Source organism: Giraffa tippelskirchi, chromosome 1, assembly GCF_054371585.1.
Source record: "Giraffa tippelskirchi isolate mGirTip1 chromosome 1, T2T-mGirTip1v1.2.pri, whole genome shotgun sequence".
Taxonomy (NCBI): Eukaryota; Metazoa; Chordata; class Mammalia; order Artiodactyla; family Giraffidae; genus Giraffa; species Giraffa tippelskirchi.
Genome location: NC_137275.1, coordinates 23,486,521 through 23,504,534, shown reverse-complemented (window position 1 = coordinate 23,504,534; position 18,014 = coordinate 23,486,521). Strand labels below are relative to the sequence as shown.

General features: G+C 35.0%; 1 protein-coding gene across 4 annotated transcripts in view; it reads left to right on the top strand.

Annotated features, from left to right (window-relative positions):
* MRPL1 (mitochondrial ribosomal protein L1) overlaps positions 1 to 18,014 on the top strand; it is a 66,094-nt gene that overhangs the window by 25,577 nt on the left and 22,503 nt on the right. For all 4 annotated transcript variants that reach the window (XM_081584234.1, XM_081584244.1, XM_081584224.1 and 1 more), the window contains 2 exons: positions 2,610 to 2,721; positions 12,011 to 12,117. In XM_081584234.1, the coding sequence (XP_081440360.1) occupies positions 2,610 to 2,721; positions 12,011 to 12,117 (219 nt within the window). The remainder of the gene's footprint in view (positions 1 to 2,609; positions 2,722 to 12,010; positions 12,118 to 18,014) is intronic.

Here is an 18,014-nt window from a genome sequence, read left to right as displayed (position 1 = left end):
TTGCCTTTTGTTTCTCGTCTTTTCTCAGCTATTTGTAAGGCCTTGTTAGGCAACCATTTTGATTTTTGCATTTCTTTTTCTTGGGGATGGTCTTGGTCACTGCCTCCTGTACAATGTCATGAACCTCCGTCCATAGTTCTTCAGGCACTCTATCAGATCTAATCCCTTGAATCTATTTGTCACTTCTGCTGTATAATCGTAAGGGATTTAGAACATACCAGAATGGTCTGGTGGTTTTCCCTACTTTCTTCAATTTAAATCTGAATTTGGCAATAAGGAGTTCATGATCTGAGCCACAGTCAGCTCCCAGTCTGTTTTTGCTGATTTTATAGAGCTTCTTCATCTTTGGCTGTGAAGAATATAATCAGTCTGGTTTTGCTATTGACCATCTGGTGATGTCCATGTGTAGAGTTTTCTCTGGTGTTGTTGGAAGAGGATGTTTGCTATGACCAGTGCGTTCCCTTGGCAAAGCTCTGTTGTTAGCCTTTGCCCTGCTCATTCTGTACTCCAAGGCCAAATTTGCCTGTTACTCCAGGTATCTCTTGACTTCCTACTTTTGCATTCCAGTCCCCTATAATGAAAAGGACATCTTTTTTGGGTCATTCCCACCTTATGGGAAGAACTGACTGATTTGAAAAGACCCTGATGCTGGGAAAGATTGAAGACAGGAGGAGAAGGGGACGACAGAGGATGAGATGGTTGGATGGTAACACTGACTCGATGGATATGAGTTTGAGTAAGCTCCAGGAGTTGGTGATGGACAGGGAAGCCTGGCGTGCTGTAGTCCATGGGGTTTCGAAGAGTCGGACACGACTGAGCGACTGAACTGACTGAACTGAATTGCTTTAAGTACATTTTGCTTTAATTTTAATACTTGTGAAATGTCACAAGTATGCTTGGTTCTGAGGGATTTTAAAATTGTTTCATTTTTACTTGTCTCTAAATTGTGATTTCCATCTATAGAGTTTTGTGATATTTTATGATATGATCTTAAAGGCTAACGGAGCATAACTTTCAAACATAATTTTAATTTAATCCAAAGGTAAATGTTTTAGAATCATGATTAGAAAATCTTGGAGTGGAAATTTCACATATAGTTCTTTGATGTTTCAAAATTGCCTCTGCTTTCACCCTGGTTTTGGAGCCAAACTGCCTGTGTTTGGATTCTGGGTCTGCCACTTAAAAGTACACAGACTGATTTGTCCTCCCTAAGCCCTCAACTTCCTTGTCTAGAATGTGTGGCCAATATTAGTACTTGCCTTGTATGGTTGTTGTATACACTTGGTGAATTAAACCATGTAACGTGTTTAGCATGTTACAAGTATTCTAAGTATACTTAGCACGTTACAAGTATTCTCAGAATACTTGTCACATGCCAAGGATTCTTTTAATGTAAATTATTATTGTTCAGGGCTTCCCATGTAGCTCAGTCAGTAAAGCATCTGCCTGTAATGCAGGAGACCTGAATTTAATTTCTGGGTTGGGAAGTTCCCCTGGAGAAGGAAATGACAACCCACTCCAGTATTCTTGCCTGGAGAATCCTATGCACAGAGGAGCCTGGCAGACTACAGTTCATGAGATCACAAGAGTCGGACACAACTTAGCACTATCTTTCTTTCTATTATTGTTCAGGGGGGCATAGCATGCCATTTAGGGAGTAAAGAATTTGTAAAAAGAAGAAATAGTAACAGGAAAATAAAATTCCAGAATCATGCTTAATTTTGCTAGAGTTCAAGTTTTTATAGTTTAATGTGTAAACCCCAAACCAAGGCTTTGAATGACATATTGTGATAAGATTTTATGCAAAGAGAATCATTGGTAAGATAATTGTTGCCCAGGCAGTATTACTCTAAAAAGTTGCTTCAATTTTAAATCAACTAAATTTTTAAATGGAGTATATTGTAGAAGTAAAGTAATTATTCTGGGTACCTGCCTGAATTAGTTTAAAATGTCTTTTAAAAATTGAAATTATTCTCTTTGCTTTTAGAATGGAATTAGACTATGGATAGTAAGCTATAAGTAAACTTGTCTTTGACCATCCCACTCCTCTTTTATTTTTTGGAGGCAAAAGGAGTTTTAGTTTCAGTTCTTTGTGAAACTGATTTTAGATTCAGTTGTCTTGATGCTCCAAATTTAGGAAAGCAATGTGGTTGCTAATGATTTGGCAGCTAGTGGTTATTAATTTTACATGTGATCTTGCAAAAATTTCAGCATGTTCTTTCAGTTTTGACGGACATACAAATTCACCTTTATTGGGACTGTATGAACCACGTACACATCAGTGCAATGTTCTAGCTTGTAGAAGCAATATAATTAATCAACACTTTTGACTAACATAACCCCATGGAAGAATTAAACCTATTAAGTGTTTGTTTGTTTATAATGGATGTGGCTATGTTTTAAAAGCAAACATCAGAAAATGTTTGCTTCTGAAGATTTTCATAATTGGTGAATATGTTCATACAATCTTTGTGTTTGAAGAAAGGAATTGTGCTTAATATGTATTTTCTACATTATAAAAGAAATTATTACTACATTAGACCTTATTTTTAGAAAAATAAAGCTTTTTATGTAATCTTTTTATGTATCTTTTCCCTCCTGATTTTCAGATTTTAGATGATGAAATTCAAGCAGATTTTTATGTAGCTGTTCCAGAAATAATGCCCGAGCTTAATCCATTAAGGAAGAAACTGAAAACAAGATTTCCTAAGTTTAACCGAAGTAAGGGAGAGTTCTTTTACTACTTTAGTACTCTATCAACAACTTTCTAATATATATGTTTAATTAGAAAACAAAATTGCTAATATATGTGTAGAATAAATAATATGCTCTGCTATTTCAGTTTTGTGTTACATAAGAACATGTAGAATTTTTTTTCTTTGGCATTAATATTGGTGATTTAATGTAATTTGAAAACCTCGTTGCTTTATACACCAGATCTTTAAATTTAGGCCATATTCTTGTTTTAAATTAGTGGAACACATTATCCTCTAGGTATATTATCATCATACTATCTTATGCCTCTTTATCAAAATAACATGTATGCTCATTTATGTTAGCATTCATCGTCTGTATATGCTGGCTTACTGTGTACGGTTCTGCAGTTATTTCCCCTGAGCAACTTTCCCCTTGTGAATATTTGCCCCTTACGAAATTTAGTAAGAAAAGGACGGGTGCTACGTAAATCGCCTTGCTATAAAGAATGAAGTATTATATGATAAATTCACAAGATGTGGTAGGTGTTCAGTAGAGGAGGAATTTATACATAGGTGGGGAAATCAGAGAAGGCATCCTAAAGAGGGTGATGTTTAAACTGTACCTTGAATAATTTGATGAGCAGATTAAGAGGGATATTTTAAGTAGAATCTGTTAATCATAGACACTGAAGTAAGTCAGAAATCACAGACTACATCGAAGAAATATCAATTAGTTTTCTTTGGCAGTAGTGAATGGTACCCCTACTTTGAAATGAAAAAGAATATGTTAGAAAGGTAGATTGATGCTGTATTGAGCAGAATCTTGAATAAGAGCCTCATAAATTTGGACCTTGATTCTGTATTCAGCAGGAATCTCTTAGAAGTTTTTTTTAAGTCAGGGGATTCTTTAGAGCTTTAATCTAGCAAGAGTTTGTAAAATGTACTGTCATGAAATCAAAAGAAGAGGCAAGGAGACCAGTTCAGATGCAGTTGCCAGAGATTAATAAAGGTGAGGCTTAAACTAAAGTCTTCATAATGAGTCTGAAGTAAAGAGGACAGATGTCAAAGATAATAGGACTTTGCACTATATAGTTAGGAATGGACATGTTGAGAGAGAGAAAGGGAAGAGTCAAATGATGCTGAGATTTTTAAGCCTAGGGATCTCTCCTAATAAACTGTTATCATTAATGCAAACGGGAGTAGGTTTGGGAGGAAAGAGTAAGTTCACTAGCAGACATAGTTTCTTTTAGGTGGTGCTGAATATCTGCTATAGATAGATGTTTTCTTAAATAAAATTTTATAAGGTAAAAGAGCAGATATTTTAAAATTATTTTAGTAGATCTTCAAATTTTAACTCGAGTTGAGCTAAAAAAATACTGCTAAAATTCCTCATACATGATAGCCACTAATGCTCATCTGAATCATGTTCTGTACTGTAAGCAAATCAGATGGACTCTTCAGTTCTTTTGTTATATTGGAGTTTTGTTTGTTTTTAATAGCCTGCATTGAATAACACATCCTTGTGAGATATTGGGCGGAGGTTTGGTGCTTTTTATTAGGGATTTCCATTATAGTAGTGTTTGTTTTCATGGAATCATACTACATTCTTTCCTAAGACAGACCTGAAATTGAATATTATTTTAAAAATTAAATCAGAATTGCAGTTGAATTTGAAGATAATTCTCATAATTTTTTTCCTAATTGAATTCAAGCTCAATAAAGCCAAATAATACTAAATATAGTCAATTAAAAGTGAAACTGAATACCAAGTATATCTGTATTCAGCTTGCTCATTGCTTTGCACGGTTAACTGGTTTTTCACGGAAATTAATTTTGTCACCTTTGCTAACTTTATCCATTCTTTGAATAATTTTTGGTCTCAGTTTTCTTTAGTGTTGAGGTTTTTTAATTGCCATTTTCATCACAAAATTTGGGATAGTTAGTTTTAGTCTGAAAGGTTTTCAAAGAACATTTCTTTATTGCAAATAACAAAAGTTTCCCCTGAAAAATGTTTATTTTTATTAGAGGGCTTTACTTTATTTCTGCTTTTATAATGAATCATAGCTTCTGTATACTATGGTCAAGTTACCTAGGTATGTCCCCCACCTCCATTTGCTTGGAAAAACAGACAGACCTTTCACCTTCCCCAACTTTTTCTTTTTACCCCTACACGATCTGTTCAACAGCACTGGTAAAACATTTGTGTTCTTTAAACATGAAGACAACGATTAACCTGTCAAAAATGTTAAAACAGAGTACACCAGATGTGCATTAGAACAAAATGAAGCTTGTATTATGCATTTTTAGAGCTTATTCAGATTCTTGTTTAGGAACATTTGATTCCCCTTACATCCAACAAAAGATGTAAGGGTAAAGTAGGAATTACGTTTGAGCAAATGGATGGAATTAAAAAACAAACAAACAGGCCCCTGCAGCTGAGCTCATTAGTTTCCCATTTTGTCTTACATTTTGTCTTTGTAATGGGAGTGGGTGTAACTAATTTGGCTGGATTGAATGTGCACATTCTGCAGCATGTTTAATGCTGCAGTTTTGTTTTATTTTAATTGCTTACGTAACTATAAGCAAGTTCTCTATTTTTTTCCAGTGGACATTTGGCATATTTTCTTAGTATTTTTTTTTATCTCATTAAAAAAAAGACATATAAAACTTGCTTTTTCAAATTTCTTTGGGAGAAATTGGGTTTCATTTTCCTTGTCAACTAGCGTCCCCCCAGTTCCCTGCCACAATGTAACCTCTAACATTTTTTCATATCTAACATAGGTATATTTTATTGATATTTTAAAAGTTTTCTTTATTCCTAATCTTACTAACATTTACTAAACAGAAAATACTAGTATGAAAATATCTTGACTTAATGGATCAGTTTTCTATTATTATACATATTAAGCCATAGTAGGTACTATGGCATATGTAGAAACAGTTAAATTCTTTAAAAGCATACTAAGTTGTTGGCAGGTAAGGGACATGATTAGAAAATTGAACCCATTACTGTATGTTCCTCTTAACACATAGCTCTTAGAACTGAACATCAGTGTTGCAGTTGGAGTCTTGTCAAAAGGATATTCCAGCAGACTTGTCTATAGAGTATTCACATCTACTGAGTAGGACACTGCTTTCTGTAAGGAAGTTGCTTTTGTATCGTATTTGAGAGTAATAGATGTAAAATGATTGAAATCTAATGTCAGTTATTTTTGGCTGTACTTAAGAGTATTGCTTGCATTATTGAAACAATTAGAATTCTTTGGTCATATGAAGAAAAATGATAAAGCATGGAATTTTTGCAGGGTAACAAATTAGAATTTTTTCTAAATTTCCCTCTCATGTACTAATAGTTTAAAAACTATTTATGTGTGAAAGATTCTAGTGATGATTAGGTATGATTATTATTACTATAAATGAGTTAGTGGTATGTTACAACTGGTTCTATTGATCTTCTTTATTTCCCTTACTCCAGCCATAGTTGCTTCCTTGCGGTTCCTCATACACACCAAGTTTTCTCCCTTCTCAGGTCTTTGGATTCATTGTCCCATCTGTAATGCTTTTTACTAATTTGTCTGGCTCACATTCTCAGGTATCACCTAGATGGAGAGACCTTCTGTGACCATCCTATTTAAATATTAATCTCCACTTCCCATTACCACTAGATTTCTCATTATTGTGTTTTTACTGTCTTTCTTTTAAGGCTTATCAATCTTGGCATCTTACGTTTTTAATTTGTGGGTGTGTGTTCAATTTCTTCCATTAGCATAAGGGCATTTTTGGTTTTGTCCACTAGTATAGTCCCATGACCTAAAATAGCACCTGGCACATAGTAGGTACTCAACAAACATATCATATGTGTCAAGCCTTGAATGTGATGGCTGTGAACAAGAGAAAGTCCTTACTGGTACAGAGTGAATAGTTTTGTTTTCTGCACTAGACAAGCTGCCTTACTGAGCGTTTATTTTTAATTCACTCGGATTTCTCTAGTTAAAGAAATAAACCAAAACAAAGCACATAACCTCAAAACCTTTATTTGATTCCACTGTCCTTTATAGCAGTGATCTTACTTCTTTCTGTTGTCTCATACAGAGTTTCTCAGGCAGGTCTCTTTAGTGGTTGGCTGTCTCCATTTCCTTTCCAATTGTTATTCTTCCTTACATACTTTTCTCTCATAAACTCAGCTCAAATGTTGCTCTCACTACTAATCTCTGTTCTTTCTTTTGTCACAGTTAAAGGTCTGTTTTTAATTTTCTCTTCTTCTTGAAACTAATTTTTACACTGTACAATCTTAACACTTTTTTTTACTAACTATTCCTCCTTTGTCTTCCCTGCCTTCTTACATTCTACTTTCTTTATCCCAGTCATATTTCCTGGTGAAGAAGAGAGAAGGTACATTAGTATGAAATACCTATATGTTAGTATAGGTTATGTTCATTACAAAAATTAAATAGAATTAGGAGAAGAGAAAGGAAAAGAAAGAGGCGAAAAATAGACAAATGTAAAAGCACAGAGAGAAAAGAAAATAGAGAAAGAGGAGGCTAACTACACATCTAAAATCCCTAAAAATAGTGGGAGAGATTTAACCTTGGGCTATATTGAAAAGCAGAATTAAAGAGTGGCTAGCATAGACCTCTTTCTGTCTTGGCTTTATCTCTCACTGTGACTTTGAACAAATTTTTGAACATTTTTGTGCCTTTGTTTTTCATCTGCAAAATGAGTTTCATGATAACATGTCCCCATGATGTTTTTATTATAATGTGCAAGAGCTTAGCACAGGCCAAGTACATGATACGTATGACCCTCTGTTACTATTGACTCCCTACAATTCCTAAAGTAGCTATGCATGTTCCATAATTACTTTTTTCTTTCTTTAAAAAATGTTTTCCTAATTATTTTAGAACTCATTCTTTTTCATGGTTCCACATATCATTTCTACTTTTATAACTCATTAATTGAATCAGCAGATATTTATTGGGTGTCTACTGTGTGCCAGGCAGTACACTTAGTGCTGAATGAAGATTAAAAGATGAACATAGTTCCCATCTTTAAGGAGATGAAAATTGACAGGTGAGAGATGGTAACAAACTGCTGCTCTAAGATGCAGAAAGTGTACTAGTGGAAAATGTTCAAAGTGCTTAGAGGAATGAGGAACACCTTGTAGAATCAGATTATCTAAAGAAGGTAGCAGTGAAGTTGAGAGTTTAACCATATATAGGCATTTTCTTTCCTGACATTCATGGGGAGAGCATTCCAGGTGGAGGAAATGGCCTGTTCTAATGCATAAAAATATGAGTCAGCCAGTTGTGTTCAGAAAATTATAACTAGCTTTCTATCGTTTGTTACATAACATGCTATCAGATAGGTCAGTGGGGTTAGCAGTGATAAGCAGTGGGCCAGATCATAGAGGACTTTTTGTGCCATACCACGGAGATTAAATTTTATCCTCTGTGAAGGTAGGTGCCGTTGAAATCTATTGCTCAGAGTAATGAAATAGGATTTGCTTGTTAGAATGACTCTCTATGGGAGCTGTGTAAGTGATAGGGTGGTGATGTGAAGATAATGAAACTTCAAGAACAGAGACCAGTGAGGTAGCGAATGCAGCGGGCTAGGGGGAAGAGAATAAGGGCAGAATCTGAGCAGTGACAACGAAGACGGAGAAGAGGAAGGTTGTTGTGGGATATTGAGGAGGCAAAATTAACAGGAGTTACTGATTAGGTGTGGAAGGTAAGGGAGAGCGAGGAGTCTCGAATGAGTCCCTCATTTCCTCCTTGAGTGGTCCAGTGAATATAATTTTAAAGATAGATACATAGAAGATGAAGCAGGTTTGGGCATGACAATAACATCGTGATGAAATGAGATAGGAAGGATGGAGGTGGGCACAAATCTATTGTTTTCTAGAAGTAAGTGTTAAGATGAAGTAGATTGTGATAAATGTGCACATTGTAATCTCTAGAACAAGTAAAAACATACACAAAAAGATACAGCTTAAAACTAAATAAAGGAATAAAAATGATACTCTAAATTTTTTGTTGAAAACAAAAGAAAGCAATATAGAACAGAGAAACGAGATGAGACAAATAGAAGATGTGTATCAAAATAGAGACCTAAATCCAGCCATATCATTAGTCAGGTTAATTGGAAATTGAATAAACACTTCAACCAAGAGGCAGAAATTATAAGACGATGAAAAAAACAACCCAATTATATTCTGCCTACAGGAGACACACTTCATATTCATACACACAAAGAAGCTGAAAGGAAAATGAAGAGTAAAAATATACCATGAAAACATTAACCATTAGAGAACTGAGTTGGCTATTTTAATACCAGACAGAATGAACTTTTAAGACAAGGAGTTTACTAGAGAAAAAGATGGATATTCTGTAACAATAAAAGGATATGCTCAGCTACAGAGAGAGCCACAAAATACATGTACCACAAACTGACAGAATTGAAAAGAGAAATAAGCTAAACAAGTACAGTTGGAGATTTTAATATTCTTCTCTTAATAACTGATAGAACATATATATAGAAAATCAAGAAGTACGTAAAAGATTTGAACAATACTGTCAACCAATTTGACCTTATTGCTAGCTGTATAATACCTCACTTAATAAGGGTTTGGTGTAAACTTTTCAAGAGTACATGGAACATTCAGGTTAGACCATTTGCTGGGTTTTAACACAAGTCTTAATAAGTTTAAAAGGCTTGCAATCATACAGAGTGTGATTTCTGATCATAACAGTTAAGTCAGAAATCAGAAACTGAAAGAAATGCGAGAAATCTCTTTGCTACCCCATGGACTGCAGTGCACCAGGCTTCCCTGTCCTCCTCTATCTCCCGGAGTTTGCCCATACTCAGGTGCATTGAGTCGATGATGCCACCCAACCAGCTCATTCTCCAACCAATAATGTTGGTTATTAGGGAAATGCAAATTCACATCAACATGTTTTGGTTAAAAAGGGAGAGAGAGAGGAAAAAAATATTGTGATTGTTTTAGGATGGAACTGGTTTAAAAAACTCATATATTAATACGTCATTATCCCCGGTCTGTCGCTTTTTTCCAGGTTCTTATTTCTACATATTCAGTATTCCATCAACACCTTCACTTTAGTGTTTTAATACGGGACTCTTCCTTCTTAAGCCCTGTCCTCTCCCACTTCATTATCATTACAACAGCACGGTGCTATCAGACTCACAATTTCAGAGGACAAGTCATGATACAGTAGGAAGAGGGGAGACATATTCTGTGAACTACTGTTGACGGGTCAAGTCAGAGGAACACAGGATTATCCTCAGTGCAGTATTAGGGATGTAACTTGATGGAGGTAGGTCTGAGAGAAAATGGAAGGAAAGGAAGCCGAGACAGAAAGGATGGACAACTTTTTTGAAAAACTTAACGTTCTTCAGAAAGTATTAGATGGTTATTGAAAGGCAGTATTTTATTTTAAAATGGGACATTTTATAGCAAGTTTGTCAGCTGCTGCTGATGATCTGGGAAAGCAGGGGAAGCTGACAGTGTAGAGAGGGAGGGGTGGTGTCACTGTATCAGTGAGGAGGTATGGGATCCGGTGCTTAGATGAAGGGCATTGGCCTCCATAAGAACGCAGACAGTTCATCCATATGACAGGAAGGAAAGCAGTGTTGTAGGTATAGATTCAGGTCAGTCAGCAGGTAATTCTTTTTTTTTTTAACGTGTAACTCCTTATTTTTTGATTTCATTCTCACCTAGGTCACCACAGGGCATAGAGTAGAGTTACCTATGTATGCTAAACAGTAGGTTCTCATTAGTTGTCTATTTTATACATATATATATATATCTCAATCTCAATCTCTCCATTCATCCCACCCATCCCCCTTCCCTCCTTAGTTTCCATACATTTGTTCTCTACGTCTGTGTCTCTATTTCTGCTTTGCAGATAAGTTCATCTGTACCATTTTTCTAGATTCCACATATGTGCATTAATATATATAAACTGGGTAAGCAACAAGGTCTCAGTATATAGTGTGATAAACCATAATGGAAAAGAATGTGAAAAATAATGTGTGTGTATGTATATATATGTATGTGTGTGTGTGTGTATATATATATATATATAATTGAATTACGTGGCTGTGTAGTAATTAACACAGTGGTATAATTCAACTGTTACTTCAATAAAAAAATGAATTTTAAAAAGTTAAAGGTAAAACTAAAAAAAAAATGAATATATTTATATGTTAAATTTGAGTTAAAATATTAATGATTAAAGGTTAGGAGGGTATAATGTATATTTGGAGTCTCCTGCATGATCCTTTGAAAATTCATAGTTTTTGCCTTGATTCCTTTTTTCTCCTTTGTTTATTCAATTACATCATTTTCTCTACCCTAATGGAGGACAAAGTGGCATTAGAATCCAGTAAAGTTTCAATTTTTATCTCTCTTCATGCCAGCTTCTGTAACCATTGATGTAGTAATGAGCTGCCTCCAGATTGTATCACTCACTGAGATATTATTTCTACTGCTAGCTCTTGCTGCTTTTCTAGTTCCTTCCTTATGGTAAGGCAGGTCAAATGAATTTCATGTAAAGGTAAGTAAAATGTTCTTCAAAGATTTCAAGACTCCCCTGTCAGCTTTTATCATGTGTTATTCTATAGGTTTTAATTTGTCATCAATGTTTCTAAAGTTTGATAAGCATCATCATTGTATACACTTATTTATTGTTTATTACTGTGGAACAATAATATCACAGATTTAGTGGCTTAAAACAACACACATTTACTATCTCAGCTTCTGTGTATCAGGAATATGTGTACAGCTAAGCTACGTTTTCTGCTTCAGTGTCTCAAAGCTCCAGTCAGGGTATCAGCTGGAGCTGTGGTTTTATCTGAGGCTTGTTTGAGGAAGGTTCGCTTCCAGATTCATATGGCTTTTTGGCAGAATCCAGTTCCTTGCAGGTTTCTGGACTGAGGATCTCAGTTTCTTGGCTCATGGCTCTCTCCATATGCCCCCTGACAACATTGTATCTTGCTTCTTCAAAGCCAGTAGGGAGAGAGACTCCTTCACGATAAGCATTGCATTTTTATGTCACGTAATCAGTTATGCATAATCATCATGTCTCTTGCTTAGAAGCATGTTGCAGGTCTCATCCACACTCAGTGGGAGGGTATCACACAAGGGCATGAACACCAGGATATGGGCTACCCTAAAGTCTGTTTGCCACAAATCATTTTTTATATCTTAACTTGGGTTGGATGTTTCTTTTATTTAGTAATTTTTGCAACTTGTTTAGATATAGTGATAACTTTGGATTTCTTGTTTTTCTAACCAGATTCCGTTGGCCGGGACATCCCCAAAATGCTTGAATTATTTAAAACTGGACTTGAAATTAAGGTAGATGAAGAAAGGGAGAACTTTCTGAAGACCAAAATAGCAACAGTAAGTTATAGTGAATATTATTCCGTAACCCCTTTCTTTTTTGCTGAAGTGATTCATTAATAATTTATAACATACCAGTCCTTTGAACTTGTCCTTGTCACTAGCATTAGGAGTGGCACTAAATATATACATACTTTTTTTGTGGGTTGAATTCATACATTTTAATGGTGCTGTAGAAGTCCTTTTCTAGAGTTACATGCCACTCTCTGACATTTTGTTGTACTTTTCTTATTTGTCAATTCTGTGTTATTTTTGCTCTCTAATATTTTAAGCATTTTGAGAGTTGGGTCTAGATCTTATATATACCTTATAGGATATTGCATAATGCTGAGTCTGTAGTAAATATTTAATACTACCTTAAGGGAATTGAGTAATTTGATTTTAATAAATTGTTTCTGATTATCCCTGCTTATGGTTTAAAAACTGTTTGCCCACTTACAAAAGATGCTGGAAATTAATTTCCAAAGTCATTTTTGAGACATTAATATAGATAAGTCAGATTTGTAGAGGACTGTGTTTTAAAACGTATAATTTTTGCTAGTATTTTTTAATACTACAGAATTTCTAACATACCTATTTAATGTGTATAATTTTTTTCCTATGCAATAACTATGATAATATTGTTAGCCAAATTTATGCAATGTTAACCAAGTGCCAGGCACTATTCTAAACACTTTTCATATGTTCTTTTAATCCTGAACCTTATGAGAGGTGAATTACCATCTCTGTTTTATAGATGCAGGGATGGAAGCCCAAAGAGATTAAGTAGTTTTTCTAATGTCCCACAGCTAGTATGAGGCACACTAGGTATTTGAACCTTGGGAGTCTCAAGAGTCCAGGCTCTTGAGCCTTACACCATCATGTCTCATAACTGGAATTACTTGAAGAGCTGTTATTCCTCCTCCCATGCTACTCCTGAGAGTAATTCTACATTAAGGCCAACAGCTAGAAGTCCAAGCTCATGAGCTGAGCATATTGCAGATCATCAGAAATATATAAAGGGCCCTTCGCTAATTTTATGGAAGGAAAACTTGCTGCAGAAAGGGGGCAAAACAAGTTTATTCCAGTCAGGGATTGGGAAACCCCTTATCACCTCCATTATCATCAAACCTTAGCTCTAATTCATTTGGCACTAGCTCTCCTGGAATCTGATGTTGGAATTTTCTTGTTCCTAAAAGGCCCTTGGCTGTGCGTCTTCTTTCTCAGGGATGACACCATTGTAATGTGAAACACAAGGAGAAAATCAAATACAAATTTTAAGATCATATTCTGGAGCTGTAGAGACTTAGGCTTGACTACCTGTTCTGCTAATAAAAGGATGGCAGGTTTTGGACAAATTTCTTTTCTTTTTTTCAATTTTGTTTGATTGAACTGTTGTTGATATACAATATTATATGTTACAGGTGTCCAATATTGTGACTCACAAATTTTAGAGGTTATACTCCATTTATATTTTTATAAAATATTGTCTGTATTCCCCATGTTGTACAATGTATCCTTGTAGCTTATTTTATACCTAGTAGTTTATACCTCTTTAACCCCTTACTCCTATATTGCCCCTCCTAAACAAGTTTCTTAATGTTGTTGTATCTCAAACTTCCTCATCTATAAAATTTATATAGTAATATCTATTTCATAGTATGGTTTTGAAGATTAACTAAAAACTTTAGAATGGTATTTGTCAGCTATTGTTACTCTCTTGGTTGGACTTTTTGGGTCTGTAAAGTATAAGACTCTTTGTTCCTAGTTTTATCTTTTTCTTAAGTAATGTTTTCAGTATATTGAATAGTTAATAATTTATGTATATATCCTGACTCTGTATAATAAACCATGGCATGTCATTCATTCTTTTTAACAAATATCATAGTGATTGAGACATGGGCTTCAGACCAGACTTACCTGGGTTTTTTAGAGATCTAATGCTTTTTTTTTAATTAAAAATAAATTAAACTGTGCTTAAACAGAATCTTTTTGAGTACTACTAAAATAGTGTAGTAGAGAAGGATGTTTAAAGAATGGTTTCATATGTGTGGATTCAAATCTTAGTTCTGGGTTAGGACTGTTAGAACTCTATGAGCCTCAGTTTTCGCCCTTTCTCTATTTTCCCTATATATAGAATGATGTTGTTGATATATACTTTCTAGTTAGGAAGGAGTGGATGAGATAATGACCTAATAACTATTTAAAAAAAAAAGGCTTCCCAGGTGGTGCTAGTGGTAAAGAACCCGCCTGCCAGTGCAGGAGACATAAGAGACATGGGTTTGATCCCTGAGTTGGGAAGATCCCCTGGAGGAGGGCATGGCAACCCACTCCAGTGTTCTTGCCTGGAGAATACCACACATAGAGGAGCCTGGCAGGCCACAGTCTATGGGGTTGCAGAGTCACGCACGACTGAGTGACTTAGCACACACACACACACACGCACGCACTTCTGGCTAAGATGGGGTAACAGGGACTTTAATTACACCCCCCCTCCTACCTAAAGCAATCAGCATTATCTTGATACCAAAACCAGGCAAAGGAAATGACAGTCCAGCATCATTCATAAATGTAAATATTAAAATTATCAGCTAAACTTTAGCAAATAGAATCGAGCAGTGTGTAAAAGAATAACATATCATGATCACGTAAGGGTTATCCTAGAAATACAGGTTAGTTTAACACTAAACAGTCATTATAATTTACCATATTTGTTTGTGTTGTTCAATTGCTAAGTCATGTCTGATTCTTTGCAACCCCATGAACTGCAACATGCCAGGCTTTCCCTGTCCTTCACTATCTCCCTGAATTTGCTCAAACTCATTGAGTTGGTGATGCCATCCAACCATCTCATCCTCTGTTGTCCCCTTCTCCTCTTGCCCTCAATCTTGCCCTCTTGCCCTCATCAGGGTCTTTTCCAGTGAGTCAGCTCTTCGCATCAGGTGGCCAAAGTATCGGAGCTTCAGCTGCAGGATCAGTCCTTCCAATGATTATTCAGGGTTGATTTCAACTAACTAAAAGTCAAGTCATGTGATCATCTCTGTAGATACAGAGAAAACATTTGACAGAATCCAACACTCATTCCTGATTAAAAAGTCTCAGTAAACTAGGAATGCAAGTTAATGTCCTCAACCTGGTAAAGAACATCTAAGAAAAATCAACAGCTGATATCATACATAGTGATGAAAGGCTGAATGCTTTCCTCCTAAGATCAGGAACAAGATACGGATATCCACTCTCACCACTTCTTTTCATCATTAATCTAAGGATTCTAGGTAGTGTATTCAGGCAGAAAAAAGAGACATCCAGATTAGAAAGGAAGAATAAAACTGTCAATTTTTCACAAGATGACATGATTCTGCTACTAGAACAAGGAAGTGAGTTAAGTAAGTTTCAGGATACAAGGTTAATATATGGAAATCAGTTTGCTTCTATGTAACAGCAGTGAACATTTGGAAATTAAAATTTAAAGCTAAGGAATACCAAAGTAATATTAAATAAATATGAAATACTTAGGGGTAAATCTGACAAAAGATGTGAAAAATCCATACACTGGAAACTTCAAAACATAGTCAAGAGAAATTAAATAGCTTTAAGTAAATGATAAGATGAACCATGTTCATGGATCAGTAAACTTAACATTGTGAAGATGTCAGTAGTCCCTAAAGTAATGTATAGACTGTACGGATCAAAATCCCATTAAGTTTTTTTGTAGAATTGACATGATTTTAAAATTCATGTAGAAATACAAAGGACCCAGACAAGTCAAAATAGCTTTAACAAAGAACAAAGTTGGAGATCTGACTTCAAGATTTATAAAGCTACAGTAATTTAGACAATGTGATGTTGATGTCAAGAAACAAAACGATCAGTGGAATAGAGAGAAGAAAAAAAAGTATAAAACACATATGGACAACTGATTAAAAATAATGTGCAGGAGCATTTTTAATGGCAAAGCAATAGACTTTTCAATAAATGGCACTGGAATATTAGATACCTATATGAGATAAAATGAACTTTGATCCATATGTCATACCATACTTAATTACCTCAAAATGTATCAAAGAGTTAAACGTAAAGTTTAAAATTATAAAACTTCTAGAAGAAAAAGTTGGGTTAGGGAATAATTTCTTAGATATAAACCAAAAGCATGATCTACAAAAATAACAAATTGGTAATTTATACTTTTTAAAAATTAAAAGCTTTTTCTCTGTAAAAAAGCTGTTAAGAGAATGAAAAAATAAATCACAGATTGGGATAAAATATTTGCAAATCATCTCTCTGATAAATCCATAATATATAAAGAACTCTTAAAACTCAACAATTAAACAGTCTAGTTTTAAAAGTCAGAATATTTGAAATACCTCGTGAAAGTATGACAAACACATGGCAGATGAAGGACAAACATTGAAATATGCTTAACATTATTAGTCATTATGGAAATACAAATTAAAATGACAATGAGATGCCATTGCACATGTACTAGAATGTCTAAAATTTAAAAAACTGATCATACCAACGTTGGTGAGGATGTGGAGTGACTGGAATGTTCATATGTTGCTGTGGGGATGTAAATGATGAAACCTCTTTGGCAAACAGTTCTGTAGTTTAACAAGTTTAACCCACCTACTATTTGATCCCATCACTTCACATTTAGATATTTGCTCAGGAGAAATGAAAGCATATGCTTATGCAAAGATTTGTAAACAGATGCTTGTATCAGATTTATTTGTAATAGCCAAAACCCAGAAACATGTCACATGTCCATTGACAGGTAAATGTATAAACAAACTTCGTAATTCTATACAATTGAATTTTCTTTAATAATAAAAAGAAACATTGATACATGCTCTCAACATGAATGAATTTTTAAAATGTTGTGCTGAATGAAAAGGGCAGACAAAAGTACATCCTGTGTGATTCCATTTGTATAAAATTCTGACAAATACAAAGTGATACATAGTGACAGAAGGCAGACTGGAAGTTGCTTTAGGGACAAGGTGGCTGGAATGGGGTGGGAATGAGGCATGACAAAGGAGCACAGGGAATTGGGGACATGATTGACATGTCTGTTATCCTGACTGGTGATGGTTTCAGGAGTGTGTGAAAGTGTTAGATGCTCAGTCGTGTCCTACTCTTTATGACCCCATGGAGTGTAGCCTGCCAGTCTCCTCTGCCCATCAAATTCTCCAGGTAAGAATACTGCAGTGGGTAGCCTTTCCTTTCTCCAGGGGATTTTCCCAACCTGGAAATCAAACCCAGGTCTCCTGCATTGTGGGCAGATTCTTTACCATCTGAGCCACCAGATAGGTGTATATGTATGTCAAAACTTGTTAGATTGACACTTTAAGAATGTGTAGTATATCTCTTGGAATACTGTTTAGCAATAAGAAGGAACAAACCATGGATACGTACTATGATGTGGATGAATGTCAAAAACATGCTCAGTGAAAAAAAGCAGATTCAGAAGCCACATTTATGTGAGATGTCCACAACAGGGGTGAAACTATAAAGACAAAAAGATTAGTGGTTGCCTGAGGCAAAGGGGTGGGCGAAAACAGGCATTAACAGTAAATGTGCTTCAGAGATCGCTAGTTTGAAAACTGACTTACGGTGTTGGTGGAAAAAATTATTTAAAAAATCATTGAATTATGATTTAGAAAATGGTGAATAATATAATATGCAAAATATGCCTCTATAAAGTTATCAAGTATACCTCAATAAAGATATTTAAAAGGGAATAAAAATCTGTCTGTGATTGTATCTAATACAATATAACTATTCCATAAAAATATTTATTATTATAATTATCAGAGGTAACAAACTTCAACAGAAAATCTTTGAAAAAAGATTTTCAAAGCACAGTAATATATCTTCCTTAAAAGTCTTGAGATTTCCACAGGTGATGTTATTATATA